We start from the raw sequence: 12,339 nt of genomic DNA on the forward strand, positions 1-12,339 counted from the left end.
AGTGGAAACACAATTACGACACGACGAAACTAAGTCACAGTTCTCGATATGCGACGACACTTAGGATTGGCGTTAAAGCGAATTCTAAGTTGCTGTCTAACGTAGCGCTGACGACGTTTCGTCTCAAAAATCTCTTAGGTTCGTTGTGGTTCTAATTGATTGTGATTGAATTCTGATTCTCATTCTCTGAAAAAGGTCTTACAAGCTCTTAAGTAACCTCGGGTGTTGGAGGGGTGCAAAAACCTTCTTGAGGCGTTCCTATCCCCTAGACCTGGGCCAATCCAAAATACGGGGCGGATGTTTTACAATAATTTTCTGAGCCAATGAGGGAATTTGGGGAAGGGAACAATTTTTGACCACGGGGCCAGAAGATAACATCCGCCGCTAGCTAATCCCAAAAATCATCACGTAAATCCCAAACTGTAGGAGCCATCAAACTTTACGTTTTTAACGTCTATTTTATTTTTAACGACTTCTTCGTTATCGCGATTTACATTTCCCCATAAAATTGCTTATACATAAATCTTTCCCAAAATTTATTTCGACCTCTGGTCACTATTCCGGATGTCGGTCGTAAATGCGAGACGTGATTTTTGGTTTTTAAAAGCAAAAGGTTGCACGCCAGGAATATATCATTCGTATGGTTTATTCCCAAAACCATTAAATAATTCCCGAATTATTACAATGCTTTGTCTCTAAGTTTTTGCATGGATAGTGTCGGTAATCCATGGTGTCTGGGGTTTTACAAATTTACAGGTGGTCCTTAGTACACTATTTTTTTTTTTTATAAGTATGGCGCTGCTTAAGAAATTTACTTTAGTGTCGACATCTGGCATGTCAAAAATACAGAAGAATGGAATCTTGTACAAATCCTGCATGAATCTATTATACTGAAAATTACCGAAACAGCGAATAGTCCTGGCTATGGGCGCCATTTGGGCCATTAGGCGCCATTTATCAATGAGAAAAGTATATACATATGTTGAATTCCTACAGGGTTATTATGGTATATTGGGAAACGAACGTGGTGATACTTTAGCAAGAGAGGGTTATAATAAAGGTCAAGGATAAATACTAAAATAGAAGTAAATGAGTTGTTTTTGGAGAAGAGAAGAAGAATTTGGGAAAGATGGAAATGATATGTGTGCATTTTTCAAAAAACCCTAATTATTTCTCAAACTATTAACGTTAAGTATAGGACATACGGAGTATAAAAGATGTAAAATGAGACGCCGAAGACGATTAAGTAATAAAATATGAGGGGTGCCGTTCAAGAAAATGATGTTATGGTACATCCAAATTTTGAATAGTTAACTTCATAGTAAAGATTTAGACAGCCGTTTTCGGCACCAAAACATACTTAATCACGTTCTGAATCCTAAATTGATATCCCGAAAATCGAGTATTCTCTAATTTTTTGAACAAATGTCTGCCAGAGCAGATTTTTTTTAGAAAAAATCGAATAACTCGAGAACGGCCGAATCAAATTGCAAAAAGTAAAGTTATTCATAAACCTTGAAAATAGACAAATACAAATATGTAAAAATACAGTGTGGTAATTAATTATCGTACCCGACGTTATGCAACCAAATACGCAAATCGCGTATTTTAATACCAATACTGTGATATTGGTTGCATACTTGCAATGATGACGTCGAGTAGAACCATCGTTTCATCCATAATCACTCCAATTTTGTTATATTCATAGTTTATTTGTGATTTTGTTGCTCCAACTAAATCACCACAGGGCAAAGTAATAATAAAATAGCAACAGATAGTAGATAGTACTGGAATAATAGCTACTTAACAAAGAGATTAGAGAAGAAGAGCTCATATTCCAACGTGTCCCTTATAATAATATCAATCAATCAATAATCTTAGTCAGTCAGTGGTTATTTGGATTAAATTCTCTATTCTTTTCGGTGTTTCGGGTTGGGTTGAGTTAAAAACATTTAAAAATTAATCAGTTTTATATAGACTTTATTTCGCAATAGACTATTTAAAAATTAGTGATAGGAACCTTATAAATATTGTATATACAGGGTGTTTCGGTGACCCGGGGAACAAAATAAATGTAACCACATGTACTAGAGTGAAAATGATGCCGATTAATGTAAAAAAAATTAATAAAAGTCCTCAAATTGCAAAGATACAGGCCATCAAAGTTAGGAAATTTTAACAATATCACGTAAAATCATTAGGCAATTTTTGAGTTGGATCAGTACACGAGAACAATGCTATACAGGCTGTTCCTAAAGTTTGTTTGCTCAGAACTTTTTTATTCCATCATAACCCTATATTTATTTTTGCAGTTTCTAATAGTAAATTTAGTTTAGAAACTTTTATCACTCTTAAAGAATATTGATAAAAACCACCGTTTTCGTATTAAATGCAAAAATTCTACTGTAAATAGTGTTTAAGATATTTGGAAAAATGTGTTAAAATTTTGAACCTGTATCTTTGAACCTTGAAGACTTTTACTAATTCTTTTTTACATGAATCGTCGTCATTTTCACTCTAGTGTATGTGGTTAAATTTGTTCCCCGAGTCACCGAAACACCCTGTATGTATATATATTTATAATTTCCTCGGTATAAACTTCATTTTCAACCCATGGGTTGTCCTGATAATTATATCGGTTTGAAGTGTGATGGTATCCGGTGTATCAACCGGTTCTAATTGAAAATGTCTCATTACAGAAGCAACTGCGGTTTTTAATTCCAACATTGCAAATTTTTGGCCTAAAATAATTTAATTATTTTATTTTTTGTATTTTAGACCAACACAAAATCGAACCTATGCAGTTCCTGGGTCCGGCACTGAATGGTATATAAGCAAACGGATGTCTTCCTTTGGAATTTTCGGGTAAAAACCGATCTGGATCGAATTTTTCCGGATCCGGATAAATTTCCGGATTCCTATGGATGTCATAAATCCTCACCATCACAATCACATCTTTTGGAATTTTACATCCCGTACTGGTCACCATATCCTCGCTTGTACAACGTCCAATCATAGGAACGCTCGGATACAATCGCAAAGATTCTTTTATAACTCGCTCCAAGTATTTCATTTGGCTTAAATCGTTCATCGTTATATCCCGATCGGAATCATCGCCGAAAATATCGTAAAGCTCTTCAAATATTTTTTGCTGAACGTCTTTATTGTTGGCGAGAAGCATGAATGTAAATGAAATGCTGGTTGCTGTTGTGTCGTGGCCCTTAAATGAAAAAAGATAGATTTTTGTATATATCATTTTTGTGTATACCTCAAACATAAAGGTATCAACTTCTTCTTGAATTCCTTTATCATTGATGGCAGATCCGGATCGTTTTGCCGATAAAAGTAAATCAAGCATAGCCATTTTTTTCTTAGTATTCAATTGAAAACCATCCTTCGTAGAGGTAATATCGGATGGATTAAATGTTGTTTCTCGGTCTTTGATTACTTTCATGGTGAATTTGTGAAGATAATTCGTGGTAATCCAAGATTCCCAAAATTGTCGTGAAAATATATAAATTAAAGGTGAATAGTACCACGGTCTAACTATTCTATGCACTGTTAATTCGCCCATTCTAAAAAGAAGAATTACTAATTTAAGTAATTATTTGGATATAAATCTTACTTATAAATCGAATCTCGATAAGCATCGCCGGATTTAGCCAAAGTTGTTCCCATAGCTGTTTCACAAATCGTTTGTAACGTGAATTGTGTCACGATCGGGACCACATCTATTACTTTATTCGCGTTTAATTTCAAATCTTGAACCAATTTTTTACCTTCGTCGATAAAAACGTCTGTGAATTCTTGTAAAATGTTAAAATGGAATGTCGGTGTTAAAACTTTACGTCTATATTGCCATTTAGGACCTTGAATAGAAAAAGTTTTCAATATTAAGAGATCTGGGAGGATATCGAAATGAAGTTAATATTTGAGCCCGATTTTATAACACGAGCGGGCGCGTGTCATAAATTTTATGACATCAGGTCTGTATTAATATGTATTATGTTATTTTTAATAAAACAGTTAAAACGCACATTTTGCTAGAGTAAAAATATTTCATTTATGTTAAACAATAATTGTTAAAAACACAAAATGAAATCGATTAATTTTAGGAATTTTCTACGGAATTTCATATAAGTCGCAATATATAAATGCAGTTCTAGGTCTTGTGTTAGTTGTAGTGATAGTGCTAGTATAAAAATAGAACTAACACTAAACCTAGAACTAGAATGTTTCGGATTTAGCCGTGCGTCTTCAGACGCTGTCAGTCTTGTTTGGACTCATTTTAAAGGTTTTTTTAATAAAGAATACATCATGAAATAGCACCATGAAGTTGTCTATTTGTCTATTATATGATAACTAACTTCATGTTTAAAATGTCAACCTCAATTTTAACGTATTTGTAATCTTCATTAAAAATCCTTTAAAATGAGTACAAACACGACATATTTATCTTTAATATTAATGAAGTTATGGTCAACGTCTGGTTAAGAATGTCAACGTCAATTTTGACATATTTGTAATCGTCGTGAAAAATCCTTTAAAATGAGTCCAAACACGATACGTTTAATTCCAATATTACTCGACATATAAGCAACTTCCGGTTTGAAATGTCAATGTCATTTTGACATATTCTTAATTTTTATAAAATGTCTTAATATTTGTCACAAAAACAAAAAAGTAATAAAAAAAAATCAAAAATTAAGGTTGGTATTAATATTTAAAAATTAAATTGCTATCTTCATTGTTGCTAACTTCGGGTTAAATGTTTTTTATTCTAACTTTTTTGTTTTTTGAGATAAATGCATCATGTTTGGACTCATTTTAAAGGTTTTTTAATAAAGAACACCATGAAGTTGTCCATTTGTCTGTTATATAATAACTAACTTCAGGTTTAAAACGTCAACGTCAATTTTGACGTATTTGTAATCTTCATTAAAAATCCTTTAAAATGAGTACAAACACGACATATTTATCTCCAATATTAATGAAGTTATGATCACTTCCGGTTAAGAATGTCAACGTCAATTTTGACATATTTGCAATCGTCGTGAAAAATCCTTTAAAATGAGTCTAAACACGATACGTTTAATTCCAGTATTACTCGAGATATAAACAACTTCCGGTTTGAAATGTCAATGTCATTTTGACATATTCTTAATTTTTATAAAATGTCTTAATATTTGTCACAAAAACAAAAAAGTAATAAAAAAAATCAAAAATTAAAGTTGGTATTGATATTTAAAAATTAAATTGCTATCTTCATTATTGCTAACTTCGGGTTAAATGTTTTTTATTCTAACTTTTTTGTTTTTTAAGATAAGTGCATCATGTTTGGATTCATTTTAAAGGTTTTTTAATAAAGAACACCATGAAGTTGTCCATTTGTCTGTTATATAATAACTAACTTCAGGTTTAAAATGTCAACCTCAATTTTGACGTATTTGTAACCTTCATTAAAAATCCTTTAAAATGAGTACAAACACGACATATTTATCTCCAATATTAATGAAGTTATGATCACTTCCGGTTAAGAATGTCAACGTCAATTTTGACATATTTGTAATTGTCGTGAAAAATCCTTTAAAATGAGTCCAAACACGATACATTTAATTCCAATATTACTCGAGATATAAGCAACTTCCGGTTTGAAATGTCAATGTCATTTTGACATATTCTTAATTTTTATAAAATGTCTTAATATTTGTCACAAAAACAAAAAAGTAATAAAAAAAATCAAAAATTAAGGTTGGTATTGATATTTAAAAATTAAATTGCTATCTTCATTGTTGCTAACTTCGGGTTAAATGTTTTTTATTCAAACTTTTTTGTTTTTTGAGATAAATGCATCATGTTTGGACTCATTTTAAAGGTTTTTTAATAAAGAACACCATGAAGTTGTCCATTTGTCTATTATATAATAACTAACTTCAGGTTTAAAATGTCAACCTCAATTTTGACATATTTATAATCCTCATTAAATATCCTTTAAAATGAGTACAAACACGACATATTTATCTCCAATATTAATGAAGTTATGATCACGTCCGGTTAAGAATGTCAACATCAATTTTGACATATTTGTAATCGTCGTGAAAAATCCTTTAAAATGAGTCCAAACACGATACGTTTAATTCCAATATTACTCGAGATATAAGCAACTTCCGGTTTGAAATGTCAATGTCATTTTGACATATTCTTAATTTTTATAAAAGTCTTAAAAACTAAAATATAATAACAAAAAAAATAAAAAATTAAGGTTGGTATTAATATTTAAAAATTAAATTGCTAACTTCATTGTTGCTAACTTCGGGTTTAATGATTTTTATTCTAACTTTTTTGTTTTTTGAGATAAGTGCGTCTTGTTTGGACTCATTTTAAAGGTTTTTTTATGAAGATGACAAATATGTCAAAATTGACGTTGACGTTTCAAACCGGAAGTGATTGTATCTCCATTAATATCAAAGTTAAATATGTCGAGTTTGGACTCATTTTAAAGGATTTTTTATAAAGATGACAAATATGTCAAAATTAATAGTAACATTTTTTATGAATACTTTAGCGTTAAATCCTTTCAAATGCATAATATAAGAAGAGATATATTATAAAACCGAAAATTGTCATAAATTTTATGACAGCGCGCCCGTTCGAAGGTTAATATGTGCCACAGAAATAAAGGAATGTTCGGAACAATTGGATGATGTTTAATGTGCCGAAGGTATTTTGGTAATAATTCTTTACCTGTACTCAATAATAACCCTTCTTGTAACCAATTCTCCAAAGGTTTATACATTAAATTTTTATCAATATGTTTCATTCCAGATAATATCGTCTAAAATAACACTTAATAGTAATTAGAAAATATATTAAAATATTTACCTCTGCATCAATTGGCGAAGAGATAAAAACAGCGTCTTTAATTCCAGTGCAAAGTCGATAAGTTGGATAAAACTTTTTGCTGTATTTTGTTAATTTATTAAATAATTTATCTAAAAACCCAACCAGTTTAAATCAAAAATTCGCAAATTTAAAAAGAAATTCTCACCTGGAGATACCAAAACGCTAAATAAATGTCCTATAAAAGGATATTCTTTTGGCCCGGGAATTTTAGACATAGCAATTCGATATTTTATATAACAAAAAAGTTTGTACGTCAAAAGCAAGGAAAGAGTGGTCGTGACGATCATCACTACCGATGTTGGCAGAGATTTAAAATCGATTTGAACGAATTTTTGCATCTTGAAAAGACCACTTTGAAAGGCAAACACAAATTGATGAAATTTTTCAATTGACTGAACTAAATTGGGTTTTAAACGGTTTATTTATACTTTTATTTTATTGGAGGGGAAAGTTTCTTTCTTCTCATGATTAATCTCAAACGAATAATAAAAACTTAAGAACTGTTTATATTCAAGAATATCTTGACGTGATTGAACTAAATTTATCGAAAGATAACCTTTTAAAAAAGGATTTTTCAAATGAATCATGATTAAGTAATTAATAATCATCATTTTCAAAATATCCAAAGTAAATATTTGGATAGTTTATATTTTATGCATATTACAGAGAAAATACTAATTATTAACTTCTAAGGTCAAATTCTATATTTGGTTTAAACTTTATACGAGATAAAGATTACTAAGAATTTATTGAACTCGATATTTTTTTTGTATTAATTTATTTCATGAAGACAAGTTTGCGTCATTTAATAATTTTAATCTTTTTATTTTTTTAAAACTAATCGGATCTTTTTTTTTGTAGGTTTTTGATAATTTTATCATAACCTATATTAGTCATAAAATATTGTTTTGAAACAATGATGATTCATTTTTTTAATTAATAAAATTAAAATAAGTTGTTATCTTAGCCGATTTATTTAAATAACCAATTAAAAACACCTACAGTATGAAAAATCCGTGTTACTCAAGAATGGTAGTACAAATTTCAAATATTTTTAATGATTTATTTCACTTACAATTAGAAGAGTAAAAGTAAAAGTGGATGTCTTGGTTACCTATACAGTTCGATAGTTGTAGGCGAAAGAGCATAAAGCCAGCAAAATTCCAAGTCAAATCACCGTATTTGTGATAAATCTCCAAAAGTGAATGATGGCAACTTTTACATCAATCCATCTCCTTTGGTTAAATACCTGAGTATAATTTTGGATAATGGCTTAATATTATCCAAACAATAGATAACATAAAAGAGATGAAGCCAAATACTTTTATTTAATCTTCATTTAGACGAAAATTAAAATTTGACATTTAAATGTTATTTTTGACGTTTCGCTCACCCCATCTAGCGTCAATTTTTTAATTTATTTTTTATTGTTCTTCTAAAAAACTTTGATTTAATAAGTTATATTGTTTGAAAATAAGAGGAAAGAATATTAATCTTTGTTTAGGAGAAAATTTCAAATTTTTACATTTAATTTTTATTTAAATCGTAAAAACCCTTTTTACACTAGCGCCATCTAGCGTAAATCACCTACGTTAAGTCATATTTGACATTTTAAAACCACCGATTTATTTCTTGCTAATATTATCGAGTTTTATCAAAAAAATAAGTCCAAATGAAGCGAAAGAAACCTCAAAATACGTTTTTGGACTCCCAAAGTATATGTTTAAAGTGAGTGTGGATTCCAGTAAGCGATTTTTTCTCTTAAATTAGGGAATGTAGTTTGAGTAGAAAACATAACCTAACTTTCTTAATTGAAGATTATTGGAGATTTAAAAAAATCGATTTGATCTATTAAACGGAAAAATGGTAAGTATAACTAATTTAAAATCATTAATTAACCCCATTATTAATTTGTTCAATAAAAATATACAACATGGTAATATCTTACCACTGCCACTAGAATTAACACTAAACCGAGAACTAGAAACATTCGGATTTAGCAGCACGTCTCGCAAGACTGCTAAACCCGAATGATTCTAGTTTTAAGTCTTATGTTAGCTCTAGTGATAGTACAAGTGCAAAACCAGAACTAACACAAGACACACAACTTATCATCTACCATTTTGAAGCAGATTAAGCTTTAATTTTAATTAGTAGACGATTCTTTTAAGATAACACAAGACAATTAATCTTCATTTAGACGAAAATTAAAATTTGACATTTACATGTTATTTTTGACGTTTCGCTCACCCCCATCTAGCGTCAATTTTTTAATTTATTTTTTATTATTCTTTTAAAAAACTTTGATTCAATAAATTATATTGTTTGAAAAATAAGAGGAAAGAATATTAATCTTTGTTTAGGAGAAAATTTCAAATTTTTACATTTAATTTTTATTTAAATCGTAAAAAACCCTTTTCTACACTAGCGCCATCTAGCGTAAATCACCTACGTTAAATCATATTTGACATTTTAAAACCACCGATTTATTTCTTGCTAATATTATCGAGTTTTATCAAAAAAATAAGTCCAAATGAAGCGAAAGAAACCTCAAAATATGTTTTTGGACTCCCAAAGTATATGTTTAAAGTGAGTGTGGATTCCAGTAAGCGATTTTTTCCCTTAAATTAGGGAATGTAGTTTGATAGAAAACATAACCTAACTTTCTTAATTGAAAATTATTGGAGGTTTTAAAAAATCGATTTGATCTATTAAACGGAAAAAATGGTAAGTAATTAATTTAAAATCATTAATTAACTCCATTATTAATTTGTTCAATAAAAATATACAACATGGTAATATCTTAAAACTGCCACTAGAATTAACACTAAACCGAGAACTAGAAACATTCGGATTTAGCAGCACGTCTCGCAAGACTGCTAAACCCGAATGACTCTAGTTTTAAGTCTTATGTTAGCTCTAGTGATAGTACAAATGCAAAACCAGAACTAACACAAGACACACAACTTACGCAACACACAACTTATCATCCACCATTTTGAAGCAGATTAAGGTTTAATTTGAATTAGTAGACGATTCTTTTAAGATAACACAAGACAATTAATCTTCATTTAGACGAAAAATAAAATTTGACATTTAAATGTTATTTTTGACGTTTCGCTCACCCCCATCTAGCGTCAATTTTTGAATTTATTTTTTATTATTTTTCTAAAAAACTTTGATTCAATAATTTATATTGTGTGGAAATAAGAGGAAAGAATATTAATCTTTGTTTAGGAGAAAATTTCAAATTTTTACATTTAATTTTTATTTAAATCGTAAAAAACCCTTTTTTACACTCGCGCCATCTAGCGTAAATCACCTACGTTAAGTCATATTTGACATTTTAAAACCACCGATTTATTTCTTGCTAATATTATCGAGTTTTATCAAAAAAATAAGTCCAAATGAAGCGAAAGAAACCTCAAAATATGTTTTTGGACTCCAAAAGTATATGTTTAAAGTGAGTGTAGATTCCAGTAAGCGATTTTTTCCCTTAAATTAGGGAATGTAGTTTGACAGAAAACATAACCTAACTTTCTTAATTGAAAATTATTGAAGAGTTAAAAAAATCGATTTGATCTTTTAAACGGAAAAAATGGTAAGTAATTAATTTAAAATCATTAATTAACCCCATTATTAATTTGTTCAATAAAAATATACAACATGCTAATATCTTATGCTAACTAGCGCTACTTACCACTGCCACTAGAACTAACACTAAACCGAGAACTAGAAACATTCGGATTTAACAGCACGTCTCGCAAGACTGATAAACCCGAATGATTCTAGTTTTAAGTCTTATGTTAGCTCTAGTGATAGTACATGTCGCGAATCATAAGACCACCGGTCTTACATTCCACGATGGTTCGGAAACAAAACGCTTACAGTCATTGATCAACGTTTATTTCAACAAAACACGTGTTATCATAACCACTCGAACTCAATATATAATATGAGCCATACACCATACATGAGCCGAGCGAACGCGATACGACGGAGTTCTAAAAGCTACTAAAAATAACGTCGATTCTTCGCAGGTCCCCCCCTAACAATAAAGCGCTGACGCCCCTACTCGGTAGGCAACCCAATTGACAACTAAATAAATACGAATTCTCAACAGTACAAGTGCAAAACCAGAACTAACACAAAACACACAACTTATCATCCACAATTTTGAAGCAGATTAAGGTTTAATTTGAATTAGTAGACGATTCTTTTAAGATAACGCAAACCAATTAATCTTCATTTAGACGAAAATTAAAATTTGACATTTAAATGTTATTTTTGACGTTTCGCTCACCCCATCTAGCGTCAATTTTTGAATTTATTTTTTATTATTCTTCTAAAAAACTTTGATTCAATAAATTATATTGTTTGAAAAATAAGAGGGAAGAATATTAATCTTTGTTTAGGAGAAAATTTCAAATTTTTACATTTAATTTTTATTTAAATCGTAAAAAACCCTTTTTTACACTCGCGCCATCTAGCGTAAATCACCTACGTTAAGTCATATTTGACATTTTAAAACCACCGATTTATTTCTTGGTAATATTATCGAGTTTTATCAAAAAAATAAGTCCAAATGAAGCGAAAGAAACCTCAAAATACGTTCTTGGACTCCCAAAGTATATGTTTAAAGTGAGTGTGGATTCCAGTAAGCGATTTTTTCCCTTAAATTAGGGAATGTAGTTTGATAGAAAACATAACCTAACTTTCTTAATTGAAAATGATTGGAGATTTAAAAAAATCGATTTGATCTATTAAACGGAAAAAATGGTAAGTAATTAATTTAAAATCATTAATTAACCCATTATTAATTTGTTCAATAAAAATATACAACATGGTAATATCTTACCACTGCCACTAGAATTAACACTAAACCGAGAACTAGAAACATTCGGATTTAGCAGCACGTCTCGCAAGACTGCTAAACCCGAATGATTCTTGTTTTAAGTCTTATGTTAGCTCTAGTGATAGTACAAGTGCAAAACCAGAACTAACACAAGACACACAACTTACGCAACACACAACTTATCATCCACCATTTTGAAGCAGATTAAGGTTTAATTTGAATTAGTAGACGATTCTTTTAAGATAACACAAGACGATTAATCTTCATTTAGACGAAAATTTAAATTTGTCATTTAAATGTTATTTTTGACGTTTCGCTCACCCCATCTAGCGTCAATTTTTGAATTTATTTTTTATTATTTTTCTAAAAAACTTTGATTTAATAAATTATATTGTTTGAAAATAAGAGGAAAGAATATTAATCTTTGTTTAGGAGAAAATTTCAAATGTTTACATTTAATTTTTATTTAAATCGTAAAAAACCCTTTTTTACACTCACGCCATCTAGCGTAAATCACCTACGTTAAGTCATATTTGACATTTTAAAACCACCGATTTATTTCTTGCTAATATTATCGAGTT

At 29.8% G+C, this 12,339-nt stretch overlaps 1 protein-coding gene across 1 annotated transcript; it reads right to left on the minus strand.

Moving 5' to 3' along the window:
* Positions 1 to 2,480: 2,480 nt before the first annotated feature.
* On the minus strand, positions 2,481 to 7,373 carry LOC111419569 (cytochrome P450 4C1-like). The gene is made up of 7 exons (XM_023052395.2): positions 7,049 to 7,373; positions 6,883 to 6,992; positions 6,745 to 6,835; positions 3,626 to 3,869; positions 3,269 to 3,575; positions 2,797 to 3,220; positions 2,481 to 2,741 (listed from the first exon to the last, which is right to left on the minus strand). The coding sequence occupies exons 1-7, from the start codon at positions 7,239 to 7,241 to the stop codon at positions 2,578 to 2,580; spliced, it is 1,533 nt and encodes a 510-aa protein (XP_022908163.2). The 5' UTR covers positions 7,242 to 7,373; the 3' UTR covers positions 2,481 to 2,577.
* Between the last annotated feature and the right edge of the window lie 4,966 nt (positions 7,374 to 12,339).

Source organism: Onthophagus taurus, chromosome 3 (assembly GCF_036711975.1).
Source record: "Onthophagus taurus isolate NC chromosome 3, IU_Otau_3.0, whole genome shotgun sequence".
NCBI lineage: Eukaryota > Metazoa > Arthropoda > Insecta > Coleoptera > Scarabaeidae > Onthophagus > Onthophagus taurus.

Excerpts from the sequence above, each read along its gene's own strand:
- LOC111419569 (XM_023052395.2), bottom strand. The coding sequence starts at position 7,241 with ATGCAAAAATTCGTTCAAATCGATTTTAAATCTCTGCCAACATCGGTA. Across the intron at positions 3,870-6,744 it reads AGGGTTATTATTGAGTACAG|GTCCTAAATGGCAATATAGA; the intron begins GTAAAGAATTAT and ends TTTCTATTCAAG. Across the intron at positions 3,221-3,268 it reads TTGATACCTTTATGTTTGAG|GGCCACGACACAACAGCAAC; the intron begins GTATACACAAAA and ends TTTTCATTTAAG.